The sequence below is a fragment of the Passer domesticus genome, chromosome 2 (genome assembly GCF_036417665.1).
Source record: "Passer domesticus isolate bPasDom1 chromosome 2, bPasDom1.hap1, whole genome shotgun sequence".
NCBI lineage: Eukaryota > Metazoa > Chordata > Aves > Passeriformes > Passeridae > Passer > Passer domesticus.
The window spans coordinates 42,411,555-42,424,339 of NC_087475.1; the positions used below are offsets into that span (position 1 = coordinate 42,411,555).

The following is a 12,785-nucleotide window of genomic DNA, read 5'->3' on the forward strand; positions in this document are numbered from 1 at the left end:
TGAAAACTGAAGGTAAAATGCTGCCAATTTCATGCTCCCGAGTCCCACATAATGTTCTAGTTCCTGTTAGCTCCCCCAATAATTCAGGGAGCCACTGTCAAAACACCTTCATTCTGATGTGTGTCTTGTGCATAGATGTTTGTATATGCACAATTTTGTGTTACTGCTGATTTGTATTTGGCTTACGGTGTAATTTTGTTTGCGGGGACCCGTCATTGGCTCGTTTGTGGCATCCAGAGCCGCAGGGCTAATAACAACTATTTTATTTAGACTATCGGGTATGAACCACCGGGTAATGCGTGTGGAAGAACGGATTAGTGTTATCCTACCAAACACCGTGCAGCACGGCAGCCGAAATAGCTCAGTTGGGAGAGCGTTAGACTGAAGATCTAAAGGTCCCTGGTTCGATCCCGGGTTTCGGCAGATCCGTTTTCCTGTTTTCCCTCGCCCTCCCGGGAGGTGGCGAGCAGCTCCTGCTGCGGGCCGGCCCGCGGGCTCCGAGCGCCCCGGAGCTGCTGCAGCGCCTGGGAATTCCCCTGCCGGGCTCGTACCGACAGCGTCGCTCCCGGCGCAGCGTGCTCTGCACTCCCGTTTCCCTTTTCAGCTCATCTAAGTTTAAGCTATTTATTTAGGGTGGAGGAAGTGAAAGGAGCGAGCTTCATTGCCTTTCCCGGTCTGCCCTGCGCTCTCTCACGGCGGCAGGGACGGGAGAAGAGAAAGTGAAACTGCGTGAGGAGCGGTGACCGGGAGCGAAGGGACAGCGGGGCAAAGAGTGGCGCTAGGTGGGACGGGGACAGGGACAGAACGATTAGAAGTTGTTTCTTGCCAAAATCTGAAGAGCAGTTCAAAACTTCCCGGACCTCACTGCTCCTGTACTGTCAATAGATGGCTGAAACTATTTTACTGCACAAAAAGCCAAAGGAAAGGCCAGGAAAGCCGGTAATTAATGTCACCCAGTCTTTGCCGTTCATCTGTGTCTTCCCGTTCCTTTCTTTACTTGTAAGTTGAGAAAAATAACTTGGATTTTCTGGAGCATATTTTTAAGGAGGGTGTCTGGTTTTGATTTGAAGACATGAAGAGGAGGACAGTACATTGGTTGACTTTGGCAATTTATTGCAATTTCAAAAAATACATACCTTTAATCTGGATCTACCCTTTGTTAAACCTTTTCTCTGCTAAATCAGAGATCTTTCTTGGTACCTGGCATTTTGGTCATCACGAAACTGTCAAGTCAGCACCCATCTTTGTATTGGTAAGCTAAAGAAATTAAATTCTTTGTGTCTTTAAGACATTTTCTCCTGCTTTCCGGTAATTTTTTTTTGGTGACCTTTTAAATACACTGACACCAGAACAATACACAGAAGAAGGACTTTCAATATTGATGTCACAAGTGCAAAACACAGCAGTAAACATCTCCTTTACTTCCCTGTTCAGCAGCTTTCATCTCTTCATGAGAAGGTGTCGCTAGTCCTTTTCTAATCACAACAAACATTGATATGGAATTACTTGTCCAATACAAGGAACACTCACTGCAGATTAATATCTTATTACTGCAAAGGGCAGTGTTACTTAGATCCTTACTGATAAGACATATAAGGGGTAGTGTAACTGCTTATATTACTATTTTTCCTAAAGGTTTTTTAAGGTTTTGAAATAACATTAAGACTGCATACTTGAGTACTCAGGGACGGAAGGAAATGTTAAGTAGCTTTTTTTTTTTTTTTTTTTTTGCCAAAAGTGCTCAATTATTCATCAAAGACTTTTATACTGCTTTGAGGAAGAGTTAGGGAGGTATTAATTTCCTGCAGATATGTATCAAAGAAGCAAAACCAGAGAAGGGCTGTTTACTTTTTGGCCTTTTTCACACTGCTGAATAAAAGAGAGTCATAGTGCAAGCTTGGGTGTCAGACCGCTGACTCTCTGCTTGGCTTGTGCTCTAGCACCCTGAGAGACAGCTCTGCCCGAGGTCATTTGCCATGAAGGGGCTGCTTTTATGCAGTGCTCTGGCTATAACCTCCCAGTGCTGCCCTGGAGGTTTGATCCCCTCTGCTTCTGAGTTCCTTGAGGGCCAGGAAGGGCGTGGGTCAACCTCACCCCTCAAAGGGTCTGATTTTTGGCAGGAGCACCCAGGCACAAGGATCTATGACAAATATGTGTTATGTTAGTGTCTGAAATTTCTATTTTATTGATAAAGATAATATTACCTGTAATGGCAGTTCCAATCTCAGAGCTTTTGTGATGTTAAACAGAAATTTTGTGGAGCACTGAAATACTAATGGTGGTAGCCATGGGAAGAGTGAGAAGAAAATCTCATTTTTTGTTTGGTGTGGGATTTAGGTTGCACACATTGAGTATGGCCTGAAGTCTTATGTGAAAGAAGGGGATAAATTAAGAGATAACCTCAATTCTGGAACTTTTTAACTCCTGTCTGTTTGATTTTGCGGGCTTGATGCAGATTTCTAATGTGATTTGGCAGGTTCTGTGAAAATAACCTCAAGTGTTTCTGCTTTATTGCTTGTCACAGAATATTCAGGCATTTTTTCATTCAGCTGTACCTTCTTTACACAATCTTTTTTTTTTTTTCTGCACTCTAGGCCTCTTCTTGCCGGCAAACATTTCCATTTATTTTTCTATCAGCTTCTTCCCTCAAGATGAACCCCCTGCTAGGACTCAAATACAGGCTGTCAAACTAGGCCTTTATGATTTAGTCACAAAGTTCCTTCTCTGCAACTGGGAAGCTTCTCTGCTACTACAGATACACTCACATATGCTTTCTTAAATGTACACCTAATACTGAAGTTGATACCTGGCAGGGATTCAGAGGAAAAAAAAACTTTTCATGTGCTTTCAGCCTTAGGCAAAGATTCAAAATCTGGTGGATTTGGTTCACATCCTTTTTGCATGGTCATCCTTGGCTCCTGTTTTAAGTGAATGAAAACTGAGGCAGAAGGAGGGGATCAGAGAAAGGCATATCTCACATTCTAGCTCTGCTGCAGGCTGCAACAACTTGCAGTCATGGAACATGACAAATAATGAAGAAGCTTAAAGCTTTACTGTGAAATATCTCTATTTGGAATTTCTGACAGTGGTGGGTCTTGTGTTTGCGGGGTTCCCAGATGAAGAAAGGAATGATGAATCTGACTGCATGTCTTTATAAGGCTAATTTATTATTTTATTATATTATGTTAAAGTATACTATACTAAACTATACTAAAGAATCCAGAAAAGATACAGACAGAAGGCTAAAAGGATACTAATGAAAAACCTGTAACTCTCTTTCCAGAGTCCGACACAGCTTGTCCATAATTGGCCAATAAGTCAAAAACAATTCACATGAAACCAATGAAACAATCACCAGTTGGTAAACAATGTCCAAACACATTCCAAAGAAGCAAAACACAGGAGAAGCAAATCAGATAATAATTGTTTTAATTTTTCTCTGAGGCTTCTCAGCTTCCTAGAAGGAGAAATCCTGGCAAAGGGATTTTTCCAGAAAATATGATGGTGACAGGTGGGACAAAGTTGCTGTGCCTGGTATTGTCCGTAGGCTCAAGTTCAGGTGTTCCTTGTGCAAAATGCTCCTCCTTTTCTTCCACGTCCCCTGAGCTGCACATCTACATAATTTAAAAAGTCTCCTCCTTGTCCCTGCAGGAATTTCTGCACTTGATATTTGTTACTGTCTTGTCTACCTCTCGGCAGTAGAATTTCCTTCTCTTTGGATTAAAAATTGGGTTTGTTTAATAGAAAATATTTGTTTCTGTATCTTGACTGAAAGATTTCTGACTTTGTCTCCTTCACTGTTTACAGACATCTGGTAAATCCCATTTATTTACATAGTGTTACAGATACAAGGGGTTTAGAAAACATGAATCAGGAGTCACATTTAGATTTTTTATGTTTTTAATAACAAATATTAGTTATAATCTCTGGTTTCTGATCCTGTAGAAGAGCTAGAATGGTGTTTTTTCAATTTTCTGGGAAATAAATGCAGTTAAAAAGGCAACAACAATTTTCAGCTGATGATGCATTTCTAGAATCCGATAGTTTACATTCAAGTCTTTTATTTCCCCTGTTCCCCCATGAGTGAGCAGTTTAGGAGAGCTTTATCCTGTTTGAGTTATGCTGAGGAACCTCATTTGATCCCATTCCTTGGGAGTTTTGGGCTGTGATTTTTTTTTTCCTCCTCCTTTTTATTTTTTTTCCTCAGTGATTTATTCCAGAGTTCCTACTTTATGCTTTTCTGGTAATATAGGACTCTTATTCTATTATATGTAAAACTATTGAATTTATGGTACAGTTACCAAGGCAAATTTGGGGCAGTTAAGTGAAAGTTTAGCCTTCAGTCTTGCAAAGGTCATCAATGCTATCTTTATCCCTCGGTGAACCCCACAGGGAACATTATATTTTTTGTTTAAATGTACATACACACATCCTCTTGCTTAAAGCAAGGGAGCATTCATTACTTTGTCCACAATGTTCTTGGAATTTAGGCCACATGACATGAGGGTTGAATACATTTTATTCCATTTTATATTTTCTGTTGGGATAACTAGTAGCATTAGTATTTTGAATAAAAATTATGAGAGAAGAATGTCTTCTGGATCAGGCTCTGGAAAGCTGAATATAAGATTCCAAACCAAACTACACTATGACTCTGTAATTTCAGATATTATTTCAAATGCTTGTCCTATCTTTCAGATTTTTTTAATGTAGTACACAGTCAGATCTGTATTTCCTTCTTAATATTTCTTCCCCTATGACAAGGCAACTTGTTGCATAGCTGAATTGTTGAGACGAGAGACCTACTTATTTCACTTCATATTTTGTAAACTGGCTAAATCTACTCCATGTTGATCAGGCCCTCCCCTACCACAACCATTTAGTGACATTCATTTGATATAAGTGACATTTAGAATTTCAGTGTCTGTCCGAAGTCAAACTAGTCACCCTCACCTCCTTTTAAGATCAAGGTAGACAAATTAGGACAGAAGACTGCTAAGATGCCTGTCTGAGAATGGGGTGTGCTGTTCCCTGGAGTTGCTTCTTTCCCTTCATAGAGTGCTGGTGAACATCAGGGTAACAGAGATTTAGTTTTCTTACTTTCCAGATTCTGGCTTCCTTTAGTGAATCTTACTTTATATTCTATGACTGCCTTTATAGTAAGCCCAGGCTAGAATCTGATTAAATAATTCTGAAGATAAAACTGTCTTTGGGTAGGTGGTCACCACAGCAGCAGTTTAATCTGCCAGTCAGCCTTGTTTTTATCTAAATTATAAATGGCTTAAACTTATATCCATGTTCCTACATAATATGGGCACTGGAAAAATTGTGCTTGTTTATTTGGGAAGTGATAGAGTACTGAGTCTCATAAACCAATGACCAACTCAGTTGTGGTCACTGAAGAAGTTTGTCAGACATCTTGAATGAAGGAGTAGGATGAAAGAAAGATCTTACAAAAGAAATGGAAGCGCTCAATCATTATCTCAGAGAGAAATGAATAAAACCACAGTAAGTCAACACCTGACCTAAAAGTGTAAAAATGTGTCTGCAAATAATGTTTACTTAAGGCTGTGGAAAAATCTGGCAGAGTTGACACAGGCATGTGCTGTACCAAAGCAGTGTAGGAGTGTAGGACCTTCCAATGCAAGTTGTGCAGAGTACATGCTTCAGCTAGCATGAATCCTTGGGGAGAGGAGAAGCAAAGTGCCACCAAATTCAGAGCTTTGGAACTGTGTGTGTCTTTAAGCAATGAGGAATTCCCACTGCAGTCTGCTCCAGACTTCTGGGAGGCGAGTTCAGCTGGACCACAAATCCTGGTGAGGAATCCATGAAGAATCTGGAGGGAATTCTTCTGTCTAAATGTGGACTTCTCATGCATATTGTTCTCTGAGTTGCTCTTCTCTTCTAACACGTGAACATGTTGTAGCATATAAATTGGTTTTCAGGAAAATAATTCCATGCATTAGGAAAGGACTGGATAAATAACTTAAATACGAGAAGCCAGGAGATAATGAGACTGTTCATAGGAAGAGGGCTTCTGTGCAATGGCAGGATCATGAGATCTTCAGAGCTGCTTTGACATTCCCAGACTTTGGCCGCATTCTCCCACAAAGTGGACAGGGAGACAAAGGGTAAGGTGGTGACAGGGCAGTAGATTTTGTTGAAAGATCCCAAAGATATAAGATTGTTAGGAGATTGTGGAAACGTAGAACATGAACAGGTGTCTGAAAACCTCTGCTACAGGTTTCCTTATAAAATGATCTTTCTTGTTATCTCTAGAGTAATTATGAATTATTGTGTAATTTATTTATTCTTCTGTTTATATAATTCTTCTGGTTTCCACACCAGTTTATATGTAGAATGTTTTATTTTGACCAAAATTCTTTCCAAAATTCCAAAGGCCAAATACTTTTCTGGCTTGATACTAATCTGTGCTTGAGTACAGTAGAAGGAGCCTGAGAAACAATAGTGTCATTGAGAAAAAAAAAGTGAACTTGCTGCCTACTTACTACTCAGGAATTCTGTATTACTTGTGTGAATTGTGTTTAGTGATTTCTTTGCCTGTACATTTGAGTATTCTTTTTCTTTATTTCCTCTCTTGCCACAAAAATATGTGAATGTATTTGTCCAAAAAATGTGTTGGCATATGGATATACTTCTTTGCCAGCCTTTGATGACCGGCTGAGAAGTTTTCTGTAGGGGGTCACCCTCTGCATGAATCCAGACTACAAGGTAGCTGAAATGCTATTTATCTGTGCTTTCACAGTAAATCCTAAATAAGGTAATTAAAAATTGAACACAGTTTCAGGTGTGGTAGCCTGATCCAGTAGCTGAGATGTGTGGTATGTTGGGTTTACCCTCGCTGGATGCCAGACACCCTCCAAAGCCACTCTGTCACTGCCCTCCTTAGCAGGATGGGGGAGAGAGAAAGTAGAGAAAGGCTTGTGGGTTGAGATAAGAGCAAGAAGAGATCATTCAGCAATTATTATCATGGGCACAACAGACTCAGGGAAATTAGTGTAATTTATTACCAGTCAAATCAGATTGGGGCAATGAGAAATAAAATAAAATCTTGAAAAACACCTCCCCCTCATATCTCCTCCCTTCCTGGGCTTAACTTCACTCCCAATTTCTCTGCCTTCACCCCACCAGCAGTGCAGGGAGACAGTGAGTGGGAGCTGTGGTTTAGTCTATCATGTCTCTTCTGTTCCTTCCGCCTCAGTGGGAGGACTCCTCACAGTCTACCCCTGCTTCTGCTGGGGTGTCTCCCACAGGAGACAGTCCTCCATGAATTTCTCCAGTAGGAGTCCTTCCCACAGGTGAAGTCATGCAGGAGAAGACTGCTCCAGTGTGGGTCCCTGCAGGGTCACAGGTCCTGCCAGCAGCCCTGTTTACAGCACAGGCTCCTCCTCTCTCCACAGGTCCTGCCAGGAGCCTACTTCCCAAAGGATCACAGCCTCCTTCAGGCACCCTCCTTCTCTGGTGTGGAGTTCTCCCCAGGCTGCTGGAGGATCTCTGGTCCCCCCAGGCCTCCATGGGCTGCAGGGTCCCAGCTGCCTCCCCATGGGCTGCACCAGGGGAATCTCAGCTCTTTTACCTGCAGCACCTCCTGCCTCTCCTCTGACCTTGGTGTCTGCAGGGCTGTCCCTCTCACATATTTTCTCTCCTCTCTGTCTGCAGTTGCCATTATGCAGTAATTTCTTTTCCCCCTTTTAAATCTGTTATCCCCAAAGTGCTGCCACCTTCACTGATGGGCTCAGGCCTTGGCCAGTGGTGGCTTGTCTTGGAGCCAGCTGGCTTTGGCTCTCTTGGACATGGGGGAAATTTCTAGAAGCTTCTCACAGAATCCACTCCTGTAGCTCCCCCATCTGCCAAACTGTGTCGTGCAAGCCCAGTGCTTGTGGAAAAGGGAGTGCAGTCACAGTTTGGATCATTGGCATGGCTCATATGCTCAGATCTGCTGCCTGATGGCTCATATGCTCAGATCTGCTGCCTGAAAAGTACTTTGATGGTTCCGGGCAGTAATACCAACACACAGCACCACCATTTTTCAAGACATAGTGAAACTCAGTAGTAAATAGAAAGTCATTCAGGGTACTAATTTGTAAACTGGTATAGTGCTGATTCTGTGCAGCCTCAACAACAGCTCCTTTATTGAAGGTGTGATTGCATGGGAAAAACAGAGGAACTTCTCAGTAGTGACACACTAAAGAATGGACAGTACTTGCTGTTTTCCAGTGACTAATAGAAATACAACTGTCTTTTTGTAATTTTCTTCAGTGTGTTCCTCATGGCGTGTCATGCAGCAGCAGAAAACCACCATTGGTGGTGACGCAGTGATGCCAGGATGTGGGATCTGTGCATCCTTCTGTTTGTCTGGGTGTTCCCCCTCAGCCAGGGGAGGCACTCCTAAAATGCTAAGGCATTACTGAGGACAAGATACTACTGACTACTGTTACATCTATGCCAGGACTGCATGCTGTAGTGTGCTCCCGGTGTTGTAGAATTACGTGGTTGTGATGGAGGGAAGTAATCATAATAAAATCTACACGTGCCACTCTTCTACTCACAGTTTTATTTACCCTGCAAACTAAGTAATTTCCCATATCATCCTCTACCTGCTGTTCCGTTTCCACACTACAACTTCTCTGAAAACAGCAGATTAGATTCTTCTTCCTCATGTACGACATTAGAAACCTATTTTCTTGCCTTAACTTATCTTGCCTGCCTCAGTACCTCACCTTTCTCTGTGCTTACTCTTTCTGTCTCATATAGGGTTTCAAGTAGCTGTAGAAACCTTCGTATCAGTGTCTGAATTGAGCCAGCTTTGATTAAAATGGTTGCTTGGACACATATTTTGCATATAGACCCACCAGTTCAGGGGTTTGATTGGTTAGCTGAATGCTATCTGTATATTTTGATTTAATATTGGTGATGCTGATAAGTGAGTGTTTTACTTAATTACTTTCAGATATTATGTGGGTAATTTTGGTACAGGACATTGTCTAACATAGATCCTTCACACAGCAAAAGAGAAGCATTTGGGTGCTGAGTAGGATAGAGAGGAGTGTTTTTCAGAGGGTTTTTTGAGCCAGTTCTTTCCTTTATAACTCCTGAGCTTCTTCAACATATTTTTTCAGCAGCTATTTACCCTTTCAGTCTTTTTCACACGTTGTGTCAAGAGCAGCAGACGAAAGCCAGTTCCAGGTAAATTGAATCCAAAGTGAGGTGAGTTGAAACCCATTTCAGAATACATGGTATTGCTAATATGCTGTATGCCTCCATAAATGAGGTAGAATCATATTTCAGTTTGTCTGTCAAACAAGTTTTTGATATAAAAATCTGAGCACCTAAAAATGCTGATGACAGTGTCCATGGTGTGGATGAATTCTTTAGCTACCTGATGGCAATAATTTGCTTCATTGATCAAAAACTTTTTGTAGCAGAATGATGAGGTTGAATATCATGGAAGTATTGAATACCACTTACACAACCATGGCTTTTTCATTATATATGCTTATAAAAATGGCTAAACAACAGAGCTGGGGAAGGTGGAGGGGGAAGGTAGTGAAAGCTTTCAGTGAAGCAGGGGGAGTTGCCAGTTTTTGTTTAGCATGGTGGACCTGCACTAATAGCTATTGCTTCAGACTCACGGAATCACTTATCACTACTTCATTTTTGTTTATTAATTTTATTACTGTAGGAGTTGCATTGAGGGCAAGAACTGTTGCATACTGGGAGCTTTTTAAAGATATTTTGTCAGTGTACTGAACAGAACCACTTAAGTGCATGTCTGGTGTGTGTATTGATCTCATAGACTGTCTCCTGTCAGGTGGGTAATAAATGCTCAGCTGTGGCAGTTCTGCAAGTCTAACAGCCAGACCATCTCTACAACAATCTCTGGTGTAATGATGGGGAAAGGATTACAGAGCAAATAAGGACCATTCACTCTTTAAAATAATTAAATGATTAATTTTGCATGCAAAAAAGGCTATTAGAAAAGAAACCCTTCCCCACTTGCCACTCAGATGTTTTCAGTGCAAGAACTAAAGTTCAGCAATTGGCAGGTGGAATCTCCACCCCAAATTTATATTACCACATTTATTAATTTTTGTTAATGGTGGATCTCTATCCTCTGCGCTTCCAGTTACTTTGCCACTGCTATTGCTTTAATGGAAAGTATTACCTTGCAGTGAATGAACTAAAAGAGAAGAGGTTTCCTCTTCTATTTATCATCTGTTTACAGGGTTTTGATTAAAAGAATAAATGTGTTTCTCCAGCCACCTCATCTAAAACAAGACCATCAATTTCTCAAAGCTCATAAAAGACTTGGAGAAATAAATCTGAGGCATTCACTTTCCTGACAAGCTGCCAGAGCCTTGCTCTCACACTGGCATCTTTTCTGCCCTTGATGTCATGTGCAAAACACGAGGATTTGTGCTGTGCTAATCCCTCTAATGAGGGCTTCTCCCAGCCTCTATATAAACCCTGCTCAAAGCTGTGGCTGCTGGGCAGGCACCACAGAGTCAAAGCACCCGTCTTTTGAACTGCATTCGAGGCAATTAGAGGCTGGGATTAAACAAACACCCAACACCAGCATCCTCAGCAGCAAGGGTTATTATCCTGGTTGGCTGGGGCATGGAGCTGTGGTGAGGCCAGGTTGTCCCACCGTGCACAGCTCCCTGCTCTTCGCAGTCAGGTCCAGCAGGGAGGCAAACAGCAGTAATGGGAGCCCTGAGGTGGCTTTTCTGGGCTGGGCTGGGCTGCCTGACCTGCTGCTGTCCCCCACAGGCACAGGCACAGTTTCCCCGTGCCTGCATGACGGTGGAAGCCCTTCACCTGAAACGCTGCTGCCCGGCCCTGGGGACAGAGCCAGGCAATATCTGCGGGTCCCTGCAGGGCAGGGGACGGTGTGAGGAGGTGCAGGCAGACACTCAGCCCTGGAGTGGCCCCTACACTCTCCAAAATGTGGATGACCGTGAACGGTGGCCCCTCAAGTTCTTCAACTACAGCTGTCACTGCACAGGTGAGATGGGTGCTGGGGAGAGGGGATGGGGATGAAGGGGTCTGCTCCAAAGGCCAGAGACATTCCTGGTGGTATAAAGCATCAAGAAGGCTTCAAATATTACCATTATCTGAAAAGTTCTATATTCATGATATGGAAGTACTCATGATATGGAAGTATTCATGATATGAAAAAATACTGTTAAGTACTTTTTCAGAGCAGCAGGGTCAAAGTGTTTTCTCTCATGTGAACTTTCGTGTTTTCCTCTTTACCCATGGAGTTGTCCCTGTGGCCGGCAATCCCCTTTCTCCACAGGGTTTTGGACCCTTCAGTGCTGCTTTCAAACCTCTGTCAGTGCTATCTACAGTGCACTGAACCTGGATCAGTGTGCGTTGTTTGAAGCTTTATTCCTCACGGATGAGTACTTTGCAGCATGACACAGCCCTGTGCACTGAAAGTCTCCCCATGTCAGGCCAGGGTGTTTCCCAGGTGTGTTAACTAAATTTACATCTTACAGTGATCCAATGTGTGTCGGTACAACCACCAAAGAGGCCATCCCATCCTTTTCCTCCTCATCCATCTCCCGCTGCTACTTCTCACAGTGACTTTACATGGGCTCCTGAGTTTGCATGCTGGAGGTGAAACGGATCTGGGAGGAGATGTGCTTGAAGGCTAACCTGGCCAAAGGGATAAGATTCTAATGAGACCACTTCCCTAATGCTGGCAGGAGGCAGTGAGCAGGAAGGTGAGCTCAGGACAGAATGAGGTGACAGGACCCTTTCTCAGCAACAGCATTGGTTGAAGAGGGGCTAAAGTAAGCAGGAACTGCAGCCCCAGCTCAGATTTCTGTGCAGGGCTGGCAGGAGATGGCACCACTAGTAGGGCAAAAGGCACATCATAGGCACTGAAGTCTCTTTCTAGGCACATTTCAAATGAAACCTGGGATTTCTTGTTGAAAACATCAAGTTTGAATTTTCTAACATGAGAAGAATAAACTGCTTTGCATCAGCCTGATACAACGAGCTGAACTGCTGTGTCTAAAATGTATACCTTGGCTCGCGCTGCCAAGAAAGCCCAGGTCAGTCTGGGAAGGCAGCACTGCAGAGAATTTCAGCTGAAGAGGTTAAATTTTCCAGTGCAGTTATCAACTGGAAACAGAGAGGTAGTGGCAGATGACTTAAATGGATACATGGTGTTACCAAAACTCCTCAAAATAATAATAATAATAGGCTTTATAGTATACATCAGTTTTTATCTCTTTCTTTGACTGGATTTCAAATGCTTGTGCGAAAGGACTTTTCAAGATGGTTTGCAAAAAAAAAAAAAAAGAAATTGGATGCACATTTTTTTTTCTTAAAGGTTCTTATATAAATGTTCTTCTCCAAAACTTAAGTCAGGTGTCACATACAGACACAGATCTTGTGTCAGAAGAACACTGGAGCACATTGGCAATGCATCAATATTTACTCAATTAAAGTCATTAGAGCATCAAAACCTGGGAGTAAATTGAAGAGCAGTGGAGACAGACATGCTCTGCATAGGCAGACATTAATTTTCTTGTCCAAGTAGAGATAAGCACTGGTATTTGATGTTTGCAGGAGTGGATCCCAAGTTACATGAGCAGAATGTACTGTCCTTTCCTTCAGATTTACTTCTTCTGAGCTGGCTGCTTTCCTTGTCTCTTTAAATCACTTGGATTCCTCTTTCTCCTTGCAGTTCTTAAAAATCTGAATATACCAGTGATAGAACAGTAAGTGAAACATATCCTTAAGCATGATTT

At 42.3% G+C, this 12,785-nt stretch overlaps 1 protein-coding gene and 1 non-coding gene across 2 annotated transcripts in view; both read left to right on the plus strand.

Moving 5' to 3' along the window:
• Positions 1 to 350: 350 nt before the first annotated feature.
• TRNAF-GAA (transfer RNA phenylalanine (anticodon GAA)) lies at positions 351 to 423 on the plus strand. The gene has a single exon. It is a non-coding gene; the product is annotated as a tRNA-Phe (tRNA).
• A 361-nt stretch (positions 424 to 784) lies between these two features.
• DCT (dopachrome tautomerase) overlaps positions 785 to 12,785 on the plus strand; it is a 28,986-nt gene continuing 16,985 nt past the window's right edge. The window contains exons 1-2 of the mRNA XM_064408447.1: positions 785 to 999; positions 10,792 to 11,026. Coding sequence (XP_064264517.1) covers positions 886 to 999; positions 10,792 to 11,026 — 349 coding nt within the window. The 5' untranslated portion in view covers positions 785 to 885. The remainder of the gene's footprint in view (positions 1,000 to 10,791; positions 11,027 to 12,785) is intronic.